This window comes from Labrus mixtus, chromosome 13, assembly GCF_963584025.1.
Source record: "Labrus mixtus chromosome 13, fLabMix1.1, whole genome shotgun sequence".
In the NCBI taxonomy this organism is placed as follows: Eukaryota; Metazoa; Chordata; class Actinopteri; order Labriformes; family Labridae; genus Labrus; species Labrus mixtus.
Window position 1 is genome coordinate 14,410,246 of NC_083624.1, and position 15,186 is coordinate 14,425,431.

General features: G+C 36.6%; 1 protein-coding gene across 1 annotated transcript in view; it reads left to right on the forward strand.

Annotated features, from left to right (window-relative positions):
* The first annotated feature begins 5,804 nt into the window (after positions 1 to 5,804).
* The window catches only part of dnah7 (dynein, axonemal, heavy chain 7), an 80,302-nt gene continuing 70,920 nt past the window's right edge, over positions 5,805 to 15,186 (forward strand). Inside the window, exons 1-16 of the mRNA XM_061054662.1 lie at positions 5,805 to 5,873; positions 6,225 to 6,255; positions 6,373 to 6,562; positions 6,737 to 6,809; positions 7,352 to 7,532; positions 7,673 to 7,745; positions 7,927 to 8,052; positions 8,781 to 8,900; positions 9,751 to 9,934; positions 10,042 to 10,221; positions 11,203 to 11,475; positions 11,714 to 11,841; positions 12,230 to 12,308; positions 13,257 to 13,481; positions 13,621 to 13,767; positions 14,354 to 14,533. Coding sequence (XP_060910645.1) covers positions 5,805 to 5,873; positions 6,225 to 6,255; positions 6,373 to 6,562; positions 6,737 to 6,809; positions 7,352 to 7,532; positions 7,673 to 7,745; positions 7,927 to 8,052; positions 8,781 to 8,900; positions 9,751 to 9,934; positions 10,042 to 10,221; positions 11,203 to 11,475; positions 11,714 to 11,841; positions 12,230 to 12,308; positions 13,257 to 13,481; positions 13,621 to 13,767; positions 14,354 to 14,533 — 2,259 coding nt within the window. The remainder of the gene's footprint in view (positions 5,874 to 6,224; positions 6,256 to 6,372; positions 6,563 to 6,736; positions 6,810 to 7,351; positions 7,533 to 7,672; positions 7,746 to 7,926; positions 8,053 to 8,780; positions 8,901 to 9,750; positions 9,935 to 10,041; positions 10,222 to 11,202; positions 11,476 to 11,713; positions 11,842 to 12,229; positions 12,309 to 13,256; positions 13,482 to 13,620; positions 13,768 to 14,353; positions 14,534 to 15,186) is intronic.

A 15,186-nucleotide genomic window follows, 5' to 3' on the forward strand; every position in this document is an offset into this window, starting at 1 on the left:
CTACTGTTCAGTAGGTGAGCACAGTAGGCAGATATTTGTTCCTACTTCGTCTGATTCATTCAGTGTGGAAGTGGCTTCATTAGCTCGCTCGAACTGACACTCCAACTCAGATAAAAATAAGAAAATAATACAAAACTTCATATAGCGTGTAAAAAAATGTAGCAACTTAAGGTGCAACCATCCTCGTTTATTTATTTTTTCCATCCTTGTTTGTTTTGATTTGGAGGCGCACGTTTTTTTGTTGTTGCAGCAGATATTCTCAATGTGTCATTAAAAACACTTTGTTTCATTGCATTGGATCCAAAGTTGGATTTAAGGATGTTATAAACGACCTGTGTCTTTAATTGTGTGTTACATGCTATATGAAAAGTTCTCAGGTCTCAGTTTGATTTGAAATGGTTTGTGAAACATTATCCTGGAGAAATGTAAACTTTCATGAAGTCAAAGATCATTTGTGTAACACCCTGATAATTAAAGTGCAAGGATCTCATTATATGGAGAACATTTTTACAATAGCTCAAATGAATTGTCATTATTAAAAATGTTGTATTGAAGGACCAGTGCTGAAAGACAAAATAAATGTAAGACTCTGGTGTGACGAGCCCTCCACACCGTGCTGCTTGTTTGTTTTCTGTTACAGGTTCAGGTCAAGGCAGGGTCGTAATCAGGGGATGAGCTGCACCTTGGCCCGGTGTAGTCCTCATCCATCCTCTTCTCAGGACAGACGTTCTCTGTCTCGCCTTGTTCTCACAATAATTTGATCATTGTAAATAAATTTGGTGATATTTCGGTAGACCTTGTCTTCAACTCCTATTTTTGTTGGTGTAACAATGGAAAGAGTTTCTTCTTTCTTCCATGTTTTCATATCGTTTGACACAATACAGATACAATTACTCTCCACTGTGGATCTTTCTCCAAAAGAAAATATAAATGACTTTCTACAGATATTTTGTCAAATATGTACTTGAAATTGGAAATTTGATTAACTCCTCTGTTGAGTAAGATTGATTTCATGATTGCATCATATTGGGTATGATAACAGCAGCAAAACATAAACTTACAATGAAATAATTCAGAGTAAGGATATTAAACATTTTTGAGAAAACCTTAATAAGGTGATATTAGTAAGGATATATAAATGACCCCTAAATCAAAATAAAGAGAAAATACCAACAGTTGACAGAAGAGATTATTCATGGATCTATATTTATTCAGATTTGATTTGCAAACTTTGTTTTTGCAGCTGATTCTAAATGTTGTGCCGACCTCTTGTTGTCTCCAAACTCGTCCGTCTCCTCTTTAAATGGAGTCGTTTGCTTTGAGGTCTCAGCTGAAACAAACAAACAATAAAACAATAAAATGGTTTAGTGGACATACGTCACCAATAAAATAAAGTTCATTTAATGTCAGAAAAATGTTTCTAAAAGTGAGTCATGTTTACTTATGACTATATTCAGTGTAGAGCTGTTTTCATTAAGTTACCATTGACACTTGTCTCTCGTCTTTTCTTCTTCTCTCTCGTTGTCGGTCTGTTCATTCAACCTCATCCTGTCTGTGTCCTCTGTGCTGCTTCCTGTCTCCTCTGTTGTGATGTTCAGGGCTCTTCTTTTGATTTCAGCTCCTGTTCCTAAAGAAAAAAAACAACCAAAAAAAAGAATCAAAAAGGATCCCATGCTGAAAACAAACATTTTGTAGGAATCAAACTCACCTTTTTTAGATCCCACCTGTCCGCTGAGGTAATGACTCAAAGGACGCTGGGACATTCAATGAACCAAAAAGTTCATTTTGATGAAACAAAATGTAGCTCACATCACATGACCTGATATTATGTGACATCATTAATCATCACATCACATCAGATCACATGAGGAGACAACATATCACAACAGAACGTAACACACAAAGACACAACAAGACACGACACAACAAAACAAAACACTGCACAACAAAACACAACAACAAAACACATACAAGACAACACATGACATGAATAACACCACATATCACATTTACACATGACACATAAACACAACATCATATAACACAACAAATAAATTAGAAAAGTCACAAAATCACATCACATTATCACAAAACAACACATGACATGATATAACACAACATTACATATTTACACATAAACACAACATCATGTGAAAAAACATAAAATCAGAAAAAATCACAACATCACATCACATTAATATCCCTGTACTATGTTTTCAAGTTTCCAGTTTTCTATTTTTAAATAAAGAGCCAGAGTTTACCGTATTTGGATGAGAGGAGCAAGAGGTTACCAACAAAAACTTTTAAATAAGTTAGCAGACAGTCTGAGCCCGTTGTTGATGAGCTGGTGAGGGAGCTTTTTACCAGAATAAATCGACAACAAACCTGAATCTCAAACAAGAGCTGCAACAATAAATGACAAACACTAAACAAGATTCATGTTCAGTGAGTAAACACACTGATACGTGCCTACAGCGAGAGCAACGAGAAGTTCATAGCAGTAACATGAATAGATGCTGTCACTGTGATATAACTCATTGGTTTGATGCCTTTTTAACGCCCGTTGTTACCTGGAGACACAGGTGCATTATAACCAAATGCCAATACAAACAGACACCAGATAACCAAACAGTCTGGACAAATAGCTAGTAAGCACAATGTTTATGACATTAATGTAGTATGCGACTGAAGTTATCTAAGATGCAAGAGTACATAAACCCGCATTCATTTCAAAGGTTAGCGCAGCAGGAGAATGGCAGCTACCAGGAACTAAAAGTAACTGCTCTTCTCATGACACGATCTTGACAACCATGCAAGAGCCATTGCAATTATGTTCTATCTGTTCACAGATACATTTCTGAGTATTTACAGTAGAAAGTCATTTTTTTTTTACCTTCGGCATGTTCTCTATTATCTATATATTGTTGGTTTAATGTGTTATTAAAGTTTACACTCACATAGATTAATTCAGGATAAAACTTAAAGTTCCTGAACCAAACTACTTCACTGTTTATTTCTCAACACAATATAAATAAAATAAGCTATTTGAGTTTTAAAACAGTTAAAGGTCTGACAGAAAATCATTTAGATCACGACAGAAGCAGCTGATAACATTATTATGTTTTAAAAGGAGAATATTTAATTTATTAGGATACATGTTTTCATATTTATTTGTGACAAAAAAATCGTCTTAAAAACCTCTGAGTCCATGTCATCTTTTACATATTGAACTTAAATATAAACGTGTGATCGTGTCGACAGTAAAAATAGAGAGGCCTAGTTTTAATAAAATCATCAATCTTACGTCCTGCATGCTCAAACACTTGTTCATAGGAGGAGAAACGTTTTCGATGAAGATCTTTTGTGAAGAAATCCTCGAAAATATGACACTTTTAAACCACTTTGGGTATTTTCTGCTGTCTCTGAGTTTGTTTTTGTTCGATTAAATTCATTTTCGTATCTGGTCTATCACCTGGCAACCTGCAGCAGGTAACTATGGAGATTTAAAATGCTGTTTACTTTTTAAATGTAACAACCTTTAGGCCTATTTTAAAAGTGTATCTGCAACACGTAAATTCAAAAATAGCTATAGGCCTCTCCTAAACAAAAATAATAGAAATAACGTTTATGAATTAAGACCCTAACGATGAGAAAATGATAAACGATGAAAATTGAGACAAATGCACATTATGCCAACATCTGGGGCAAAGTTACCCTACTTTCATCAGGCTAGTTATTTTCTGGGGCCCTTTTTTTTAACTCGACCTGGTCTGGAGTGAAGACCTTTAAATAAACACTTTGTTACTATTTTCAGTTTCTGTCAAACGTAGGCTAATGTGAGTTTAGGCCCTATCTTTTAAATGTCATTTAATAAACTTTATATCAATAATGCCTCGTTTAATCTCAAAGTTCCGATCGTGTCGACAGTAAAACAGGTTAGTTTTATTCAAATAATGAATCTTACGTCGTCCACGTCTCTTGTGCTTCGTGATGATGTTCAGTCGGTGTTTGGAGAACAAAAAGTCGTTGTTGAAGATCTTTGTCGAAGAAATCCTCGAAAATATCCAACTTTGAAACCACTGTGAATATTTGCTGCTGTCTCTCAGTGAGATTTGTTTCAAATTACTTTGAGTTTGTTTTTGTTCGAATTACTTAATTTTCGAATCGTCTCCTGGCAACCTGGGTTACTATGGAGAGTTTAAATTTACTTTTTAAGTAGGCCTACACATTATTTATTTGAATGTATTTAATCTACATTTTTTTTTAAATATATAAATATATATAAAACTTGAACTTATTTTTAGCCAATTTTTTTTTTTTGTCAAATCATTTTCCCCCTCAATCTTTTAGTCCTTAAATTGAGCCTGCAGATAGGGACTTCTGAAAATATAAAACACCGTTTTTCTCGGATTTATCTGATTAACCCCCTCTTTAAAAAAAAAAAGGCCACCAGATGGCGCTGTTATTCAGGTGGTTGAAGTAGCCTATCTGTGAGCTTTGAGCTCCACCTTCATAATATTTATACTTAAAGGCTGACCAAACCACACATGTTTTTGTAATCACCTACTTATCTTTGTCTGGTAGGCCTATTTGAACCTATTTTGCTTTGATAAAGATGTGGCTGCTACTTTGATTTCTAAGGCTCTTTTACAGACAATCTAAAGCCTCACTTAAAGTAAAATGCACAAGTAACACACCTAAAGTGTTATCTCCTTTACAACAAAAACAAACCGAGGTTTTTTTAAGAGCAAGCACTTAGGCTAATAGTCTTTGGTTTGGTAAACTACATTACAATATATTAAAAATGGTAGATGGACTGGACTCACATAGCACTTTTCTAGTCTTCTGACCACGAAAACACACTGCATGTAGCATTTTTGCCCATATTAACCCCTCCATGCATGAAATATAATATCAGGTAACCAGTTTTCTTTAAATGCAATTTGCAATTTTAGGACATGCAAAGTGACATTATTATTTATTTTATTTTAAATTCATAATTCTGAAGAAGTTACAGAAGTTTCCACCAGAGTGGACATCATGCAAACCTAAAATGCAAAAAAATACTTGTATTTATTTATTTTGGAGTGCATTAACTTTTCATCTCATAATTCCGACTTTTTATCTCATCATTTCGACTTAATATGTGCAATAAAAAAATTCTAAACAAAGATTAATTTTTAATATTTTTAACTGGCGTAAATGGGCTTCCATAGCCTGATTGGATTAAATATTAGATTTCACTATGCACTTTTAATCTAAGTTGATGGGACCATGGGAAAGCAGGGGCGGGGTTTACCATTAGTAAAGGAATTCAACCAACTACGGCTTTCCAATTATTAAAGCCCCACAATGGCTATTTAGTTTTTAACCCTAAAATTGATGCTCCTAGTCTAATATATATCATTTTTTTCCAACAATGGGGAAAAAAACCCTAAACTGTAGGCTATTTAATTAACTGTAGCCTACTCCCCCACACACACTATAGCCAATGGAGAATTCCTTCACAGCTGGACCAAACTTGCTTCCTACTCAGACCGAGACAAGAGTTGTTCCACGTCAAATGCTGAAGCAGAGTTACCCTAGAGCAAATCTAACAGGGGGAATCAGATAAAAAGTAATTAACAAAACTGCTAGTGGTAACCTCCTTCATAAGTTGGGCAGTATGCTCAGGTCTCAAATGTTTCCTATCGGGCCGGTTGGTGCTCATGCAGCGCAACATTGCTTCCTTAGCAACGGCCTTAGTAACGGCACAAGAGTTTGGTTGTGAAGCTAGCGGTAGCTCATAACTTGGCAGTATCAACATGAGTTCACCAAGGAAGAAAACAAAAAAGAGCGATAGTGCCACAACCTTAACACCTAGGCCACCGCAGGTGAGTATATTATAAGAGGACACGACGTTTCCTTGGTTGGAAAGCGCCTAGCAAGTCTTTTAATGGTAACGTTACCGACCGGTATCGCCATTTGAACAACTATCTACACTTAACATTTGTTTCTGTTTATCGTGTTAATGTCAGCAAATATGGACGCTTTTCAAAAAAATAAGTATGAAAAGTCAACGATAGTGCATTGCCTTTTTTAACATTATAATTTCCTAGATATTCAGGTTAGATAATTTATTTCTGAATCCTTAACTGATGGTTAACTTTATGGTTCAGGTCAGATATCAACAGCCTTGGATAGATAAACATCGTTTATTTTCTCTGGACCTCCCAATCAATCAGAGCCCACAAGGAACTGAAGGAGCTGTTCAAGGTGAGTGACAGGTTTTGATTTGGTAAAAAAAAATGTCTCACAGAGAAGAAAACATACTCACAGAGACCACTGTATTGGAAATAACTTAAAAAACTGTTGACCCCGTGTTTGCTGTAGGGGATTGTCCGATTGAAGGGGCAGACAGTGGACCAGGTAAAAGTTATGGAGGAAGCCGTATACTGCTCCAGAGAAGGAAGGCAGTGCAGTTCTCTGGGACCTCCAAGCACTGCAACAGCACCCGCACAAGAATAAAAAATCAACTCAGAAAACACAGGATTCTTCGTGAAACCCTGGTTAAATTCATATGGTGAGTTACACAAGATTATATATTATTTCAAGCTAGGTTTTTTTCCCCTGTCATTATTTCATCTCTACACCATTGCACATAATTGTGTCCTTTATATAGGTTAGTTAAACACAGGAATGATATGACTAACTATCAAACTACCTGACTAATGTAAAATTAATTCTGTTTTTTTAGCCAGCCTGAAGAGGATGGCGACTCTCTAGCATGTGGCATCTCCAAATTTACAACAAAGGAAAACTATGAAATGGTGAAATGCATTACACACTGATATAATACAATGTATCTTCTTGATACTACCTCTTTTGTTGATCACGTGACAATAATAAAGACACTGTGCCGGGCCTTTTACATGAGGACTGACAGGACTGACTTTAAAGGGTCCCCCTCTCGACACTTGATCTGGTAGCTATTTAACCAATGTTGTTTTTTGTTTTGTATCTGGTTGCACATGCTAGGCACGTTTCTTTGTTAGTCTATTTTAATAAATACATGAATATTATCTATATTTGAAGTTATTGCCTGTACCAAGGCAAGGAAAATATATTAACTTTTTTATTTTTATTTTCTATTTACAATAGAAGTTAAATTAATCAGGAAACACATTGAAAGCATATCTCTAGCTAAGGTACACATACAATCCATAAAAAGTGAAGCTTTTTCTTATTTTGGTTTACAATTTGTTTTTAATCATTGAGCAATCAGCAATGTCATCAAAACAGTCCAAAGTAAGATTTAGATAATTGTGTGTTTAAAATGTCCTTACCACTAGTTTGAATTCTGTCCTGTCAGAGATATAAATATTTCATCCAGAATGGGATAGACCTTCAGAATGTGGCTTCTCTTGAGGACTCTTGGATGGAGAACATTAAGGCTTTGATCCCCTGCCATCTGAAGGGCCTGAAGACAACAATAGAGCAACAGGAGGACGAAATCAAGGAGGACTACCTGCTCAGCGTCAAGACAGCAATCTGTATCTATTTTATTATACTTACAGAGTTATGAATTTATAAGGGATTTAGCCTTCAGACATGCATTTGGCCCTAAAATACATTCAAAACATACTTAGCAACAGTTTGTGATTATTAATTCAATATTTGTTTGCAATTGCAGTGGGATATACATTCAGAGAGTCAAGGGAAATTGAAGAGGACAAAATGAAAGATCTTCCACCACACCGGCTTGAGTGAGTTCGCAGAATGTGGAGAACGTTTTTACAGTGCTTCTGTAACTCATCCCAGGGCCATATAGAGCATTCTTGTTTTACTTTGTACAGCAGTTACAGGAAGCTTTTAGCATTACAAATATGTAGTTTGCCAAAAGGAAAAAATATGTTTTCTGAGTCATTTTTTCCCCTCTATTGTCAGAATGGAGGTGTTTCCAAAACCTTGGAACAAAGCCTTTGTCAATGCACGAGAGAGGATGAGATTAAAGCTTCACACTATCAACCCCATAATGCAGCAGGTGGTCTTCATTTGGCATGTTGGTTACAAGTAAGTATCCTATGATACATTTTTTTCTTGTTTCAAAATCATCTTTTGTCATGTTCATCTTACCTTTTAAAGTGCAATTGAAATTGAGGTGATGAGTTGGATATACTTTGGTCATATTGCTGAATAAAGCGAGATAATATATACTGAATATTTGAATATTTCTTTATTTCAAAATACTTTGTAAAGTTGATTTAGTTGTAAATGAGCCACATAGACTGCAGGATCCTATATGTATTATCACTACGATGGTTGGCTTTGATGCAAAATATAATATAACTGTAAATATGGCAATTACAGTATGGGTAGATTTATACATTCATTTTATAACCGAAAACACACTTTTCACTGAAAAAGAAAAAGGTATTTTGCATCATACCTCTCATAAATCATACCTCGCATAAATTTATAAACGAGTGTTCCTGGCTCCTAAGATCTCTAAGAACCAGGAAGTTTTCTAGACTTCTCACAGTGTTTACCAGCCGACAGACAGATAAAAAAAAAAGAACTGCTGCTCTTTTAGCTGTATAATCATGGACAGAATCTTTAAAGAACAATAACTAAGTTTTCACTTTAAAAACATGTTGTATTAACCACTTTCCTATCATGTGTCATAATATTATATAATGTACTGTGTCAAACGCCTGTGAACATATGACTGCTGTTGTAGATTTCATTTAAGATTCAAAACGTTAAAATATATCCTCCTGCATTTGTATTCCTTCTTGCAGAAATGTCCGTCTGATAGATGTTGACGAGTTCCACAGCAGAAGGGAGTCCATGGAGCTTTCTGTGTTTCAGCAGATTGTTAACAGACATGTTGAGTATGCAAGAGCAATCCTCCTAAATAAGTAAGCCCACATTATCATCTAACACCAAGATACATGTGTTGGTTATCAGAATGACATGTTTCAACTTTTTTCATTATAAAATGCTTGGATGAGCTTTCAGAATATTTTTGTAAGTAATTCAATTAACTTTATATTTGATTTATTTACCTTTTCAACATATACAGTTCCATCTTTGCATTGGCATACAAATTTGTTATTTACTTTCAAATTGGTTAATGGACTTGAGCTTGTATAGCGCCTTTCTAGGCTTCTGACTACTCAAAACGCTTTTTACACAGCAAGTTACAGCTACCCATTCACACACAGATGGCAGAGGTTTCTATGTAAAGTTTACATCAGTATTAACTAATCCCATTTGTTCACATTCACACATAGCTTGCTGATGTAGCAGCGAGAGAAACTTGGGGTTAAGTGTCTTGCCCAAGGACACATCAACATATGTCTGCAGAAGTTGGGGATTAAATCCCTGACCTTCTAGTTGAGAGACGACGACTCTACCACTGAGCCATAAAAGTTTACAAAGAACTGTTTGTGGTTCAAGAGCCCTGGTATATGTATCCTCCTCTGATTTAGCCTATTTAGAACTTGAACTCAACAATAAGCTCCACTAGTCCTGAGAATGTTAGTGATGGTCATGGTTAGTCATTGCAGAGACATAACATAACCCTATTACAACCTTAAATCAACTATCCACTGTTTGAGTGGTGGCCTCTTTCCTTGTTATCCTATATACGATATATTATTTCATCATTTGATCACTTGATATTTGAATTTGTTATTTGTGTGTTGTATGGATATAACTACTGTTACTAATAAAATCTAACTGACATTTTGCCATGTTCTACACCAGTTGGGTTCCTGAAATGCAAAATATTTACTACCTGGGGTACAGGCATAAGCTGGTGCCTGCCTCCACCAACAAGACCAAGCTACTGTCCTTCTTCAACTGTGCAGCTACACTGATGACCTCCCACTTGCAGAGCCTTGCAATAAACTCCATAACAGACTATACAAAACTAATTTCCCAAGACCTGGTAGGAGAAGTGGAACAAAGTGTTATTTCAATAAGTGATTTTAAGCTAAATGAACAGTTAAATGCTTGAAGTTGTTCTGTTTTCTGCCTTTTTCTGCATTTCTGTAGCAGTCAGAGCGCGCCTATGAGTACCCTGGGTTTGTGCTGCATCTGGTCCTGGAGGACAGGGAGATCAAGTTTGAGCCCGACCTCAAACAGTATGAGGAGGTCCTGCTTGACGTCTATGAGTTGATGCTCAGGTCCATCAGCATGGTACCTCGTGTGGAAACTAAGCTGTACCCAGATTTGGTAAGGGGAAAAGACTCTGCATCATTATTTCACACCTTGCTAAAACTGATGCAGTCTTATACAGTCAGTGCTTGTATAAATCTGAACTACTGCTTAGACAAGGTTTTAAATGTTTTAGAGCCGTGTTCATTGAGCTGATTATACAGAGAGTGCATTCCCACCTTTATTATCAACATATTGTGGACAAAAAAGGAGCACAAATTAGTATAACTGCACAGCAGACTGCAACCGTATTTTTTTTAACATACTATAGAATCAATGACCAAAAGAGCACACTGGCTAGGATGAGATTATCGGCACATAACTGCAAAAGTAGATATTGTAGATTATAAATAATTTTCCTTACTAGACAATGATCCTGTTTTTTAGTGCAGACCCTCAAGATGAAATATGTAGTCAGATATATGAGTGTCAGTTATGGTGCCTCAGGAACTGTATACAACATTTATTTTTTTCTCACCTTTGGCATAGATTGTTGTGTTTATTTCCTGCTGTCATGGCACCTCAATTATCTCTTCTGTAGATAAGACAACATATTGCTGTTATTCTTCTTTTAATCACTAAACCAACAATGTGTTTGTCTGGTTGAAAGAGGATTCTCTGGACATTGTGAATCAGGTGTTTCTCTGTTAGAAGATAAGGAAATCCACAAGGAAAAAGTGACCAGAGCTTCTGATTGATCCGGAGCCTTATATGTGCAAACCAGATGATGCTTGACAAAACTATGTCTTTATCAGAGTTGAAGCAGACAAAACAGTGAGGTCAAAAACATATTCAGTGAGTCAATCTGGAACATGTGAACAATTGTCATTTATTAATTGAAAGAACAGGATATCTATAAATCGTTTAGGGGATGAATCCAAGTTTGGACGGTTGCATAAGTCAATATCCACGTACAACACCTCATTCATTGCCCTCCTTCTTTCCTAAAAATGTAGTTTGTTATCCGCTTGTAATTAATTCTTCTTAATGCCTATCCAGTCAGGCTCCCCGTTTGGAAGCACCTTGAAGCCAATTATCCTGCCAGAGATTCTTCAGCCACAGCAGGAAGAAGTACGCAGGGTTTTCTGGGATGAATGTGTAAAACCCAAAGATTACATCCATGAGTATGATAAATACGCTGCACTGGTATCCAGGCAAGCAGAGGAAGATGTAGAGCATTTCCTAAGTGAGCAGCACTCCTTCCAGGAAGTCATGGCAGAGGTGATGCACTACCAGGAGCTTGCTGACCAGATCCAGTACACATCATGCAAGGTACTCGACCAGCAAAACAGATCCGACCAGAAATGAAACACAAAAGTAATCCATTACATCTACTAAGACAGTTACATAATGTAGGCATCCAACAAAAACGAGACTCGTGGCAACTGTAAAAAAGTGGAGTGACAACAATGAGGTTGCTAACATGTCTTTACTAGCTAATGCTAATAGTAACTACTCCACATAGAACACTACCAAAAGGGTCATTACTAACTAACACTTTGGGCTTTAGGTGGTATGTCTTGGCATGTTTGAGGTTCAGTCCCATAAGCTCATCCACTCTCTGGTCAAGCATGCTCAGGACTTACAGCAGAGACTGATTGCTCGGATGCTACAGGATCATCAGGAACTCAACAAACAGTCAGTTGGTTCATCTTTGCCATTTTTTTCCCACCATATCCATCCAGTCATACAGTTCAAATGCAGTTGTGGAAACACTTGTTGATGAGAATGAATATTATATATGTTTCACAGGCCTTAACTTGCTATCTAGGAGCCTTGACATAGACATTGCTTAGATCAAGATCTTACCTTTATCGTACCCTTTTTGTTTCAGGCCCAGTGTTAAAAGAAGGAAAACTTTATTTATCCCTCTAGGGTACTTTACCTGAACTACAACTAGTTCAAGTAAAGTAAGCGGTGTATCCAATACAGGTGGCTGTGCTTCGTTCTTAGCTACCAAGCCATGCCCCGATAACACTGTAAGTCTGTGTACATCGTTGTTGAAATGATTCCTTTTCTCTCAAAGACTCTGTAAGGAATTTGAGAAGATTGCAGAGAAGGCCCTGACTACACCGCCTGACACACAGACACTAATGGATCTAAAGGTAACTGCCCCACACTTTTGACACTGAAACCAGCTTGAGGATGTGTGCAGCAGTATGTACAGTTATCTCCTACACTACAAAGCAGTTGTATTTAAAAGTTACGACATTAACTAGACATGATAGTTTTAATAAATTGAAAACATTTTTTTGCTTTGTAATTGGTCCTCGGGCTTCCCTTAATCCCAGAGATTATTCTGTACACTTCAGCCACACTGTGTGTGGCAGTGGGCAGCAGGGCAACTGCAATTCTATTTGTAAATTAAAATTAAACTGTTAAACTGTTAAAAGATAATCACCTCATAAACCACTGATGTCATGACATGTTTGTGTTGCTGCTGTGAATATGCTGGTTTGATATATACTTCTCTTGGTACCTTGAGGTACCTGTGTGTTGTCTAATTTTATTTTTTGCTTTTCTACTTTTTGTTGTTACCTACCAAGGGACTGAAGATGTTAATTAGCTTTAAGCTAACTCTAATACAGTACATTAAATGACAACACATATGTTACTATTGTACATTAATGTGTTTCCCTGCACCTAAATCATTTCCCGAGTGTTAAGCATGTCACACAGCAAGGAAACAATTCATGGTGCACCAGAAAAAAAACATTTTAAAATGCAGTAACCAAACCTGATTTCAAATCAAATTGAATAAACACGAAATGTCTTCAAAAAAATAAATCGTGATAACTCTCTTAATCAGAGCTGAGAATGATCTCTTTTAAAATTCTGAGCCTGATGTTAAAATTTTCACAAGAATACAAAATGCGAGGCCATAAGAGAAAATATAAAAGCATGTGTCTGGGTAGGTGAAACCTTGTAATGGCCTGGATACCATATTTTGTCAGAACAATACTTATACTTAAGACTAGGGATGCAGTGGTGATGGATGTTTTAACTATTTCTGTCATGTTAATGAAATACTTCAACATTTTACTCCATTTCAGGACTTCATGAATAAACTGGAGACAACAGAGATGCCCTTATTCGAGCAAAGATTGGCAGTCTCCAACTCACAACTGTGTTTCCTGATGGACTTTGTCGACCTCTCACCATTGGACATGCAGCTCAACTCAAAGACCATCCAGTGGTTTAAGAGTATGCCATCCATCTTTAAGGAAAACCAAAAGATCACAGCTGAAAAGACGGAGCATTATCAGAGTGGGCTTAAGGTCTGTATTTCTACTCTTACTATCAATTAACGACTCATCTGTTGGCTGGAAACGGGATTTTTTTGCACTACAACTAAAGAGCCGAAGAGTTAATGAATGTATAGTGGAACAAAATTGCATATCTGTGTGTACATTCCAGTTCTGCCGTGATCGCTTTGTTGAAGAACTTGAGAACTACAGCGTACAGGTGGAGGAATTTACCACCTTTGGGGATCTGACAGATTTAAGCAAGTATCTGAAGAAATCCCAGGACCTCAATGCTAAACTAGAGGAAGCCATGGACAAGGTATGAAGATTGTAGTAAAGCAACGTAGTAAATCAAGCTGAAAAAATGAACAGAACCAGAACCTAGTGATGGGATGATCACACCTGATAAGTGAAGGTGCCTTTCTTTGTACTCTGCTGGAAAATATATGAAACCTAATGATTTTAAATTCAGCAAACAGTCACTTCAGATTTCTTAAGATACAGTAAATCTTTTTTTTCACAAGTGTGAAATTAAATAGTTGTTCAAGAGTTGGTTCCTCCTTTTGATTAAACAGCCTGCCTTTCCTGATAAAGAATAACATTGAAAGTGTGCAAGATAACCTTGCATGGACTTGTGAGATCCCTTTTTAAAGACTTAGGAAGTACTTCAACTCAGAGTTACATTACATGGAGGTTGTACTAAATAAAAACACATTACAGTTGATTAATGTATGGAATTTGATGTAATTGTATTTAAATGTGAAACCTCTGGAGGGCAGTGTTGAGTTATAAGGGACTCAAAAGGTGTCAGATATACATTAGCATTTACTTATAGCCCAATGGTTCCTTTGTATGACTTTGTTTTTTTTCTTCCTCACTTCTCCTAACCTCCCCATCATGGAAAGATAAACGATTTCAACCTAGAGGAGGAAGCCTATGGCTGGTCTGTTTCCCAGTACCCACAGCGTAAAAAGATCCAGGACAAGCTCACACCCTTCCTGCACCTTTATGAGACAGCCACTGACTTCCTAAACCAGCATAACAAGTGGCTCAATGGACCGCTCTCAGGAGTCAACCCAGACAAGGTAACTAGACTTGGAAGTTCTAGAAATAAGATCAAAAGTTTAATCATCAGATCATCATGCACAGTGAACAGAGACGTCTTTTATCTGTATATCATCTTGGCGTTGTTTTGGGTTAGGCTTCTTCTTTAAAAGGCCTATTGGCCCCTCTTTTTACAAGGCCCTGTTGTCTGCATGAACAGTGTTTTCTTTAGATCATCAACTGAAGTCAAATGTTTAGGTGAATGTATCTATCAGGCATAGTTTTAAAATGTTTTGTCTTATTAAGGGAACATAGAGAGCAGCATAAGTAGTGAGGAACAATCAAAACTGACAGGAATATCTAAAAGTTAAATCACAGAAAAGGTCTCTAAAACAATAACCTCAAACCTACCCTAGTTTAAAAAATACCCGTTAACCTACTGAATCAAAAAAAAAATATATATAGCATCTAGCATCCCTGAGTAGCCGCTAAAGAGGAGAAAAACAAATGGTGCGAAACACCTACAAACTCCCTTATTGGTATCTATTTCAGTTACTGATCAGAAACTTGTAAAGGACACAGACTACACAGGGCTGCATCAAAAATGTAGATTTGGTATGACAATGACACACAATTGCTACTCCTTGATTGTTTGTTCTAAAAAACGGTTATTAGTACACAGAAGTAAAAGAAG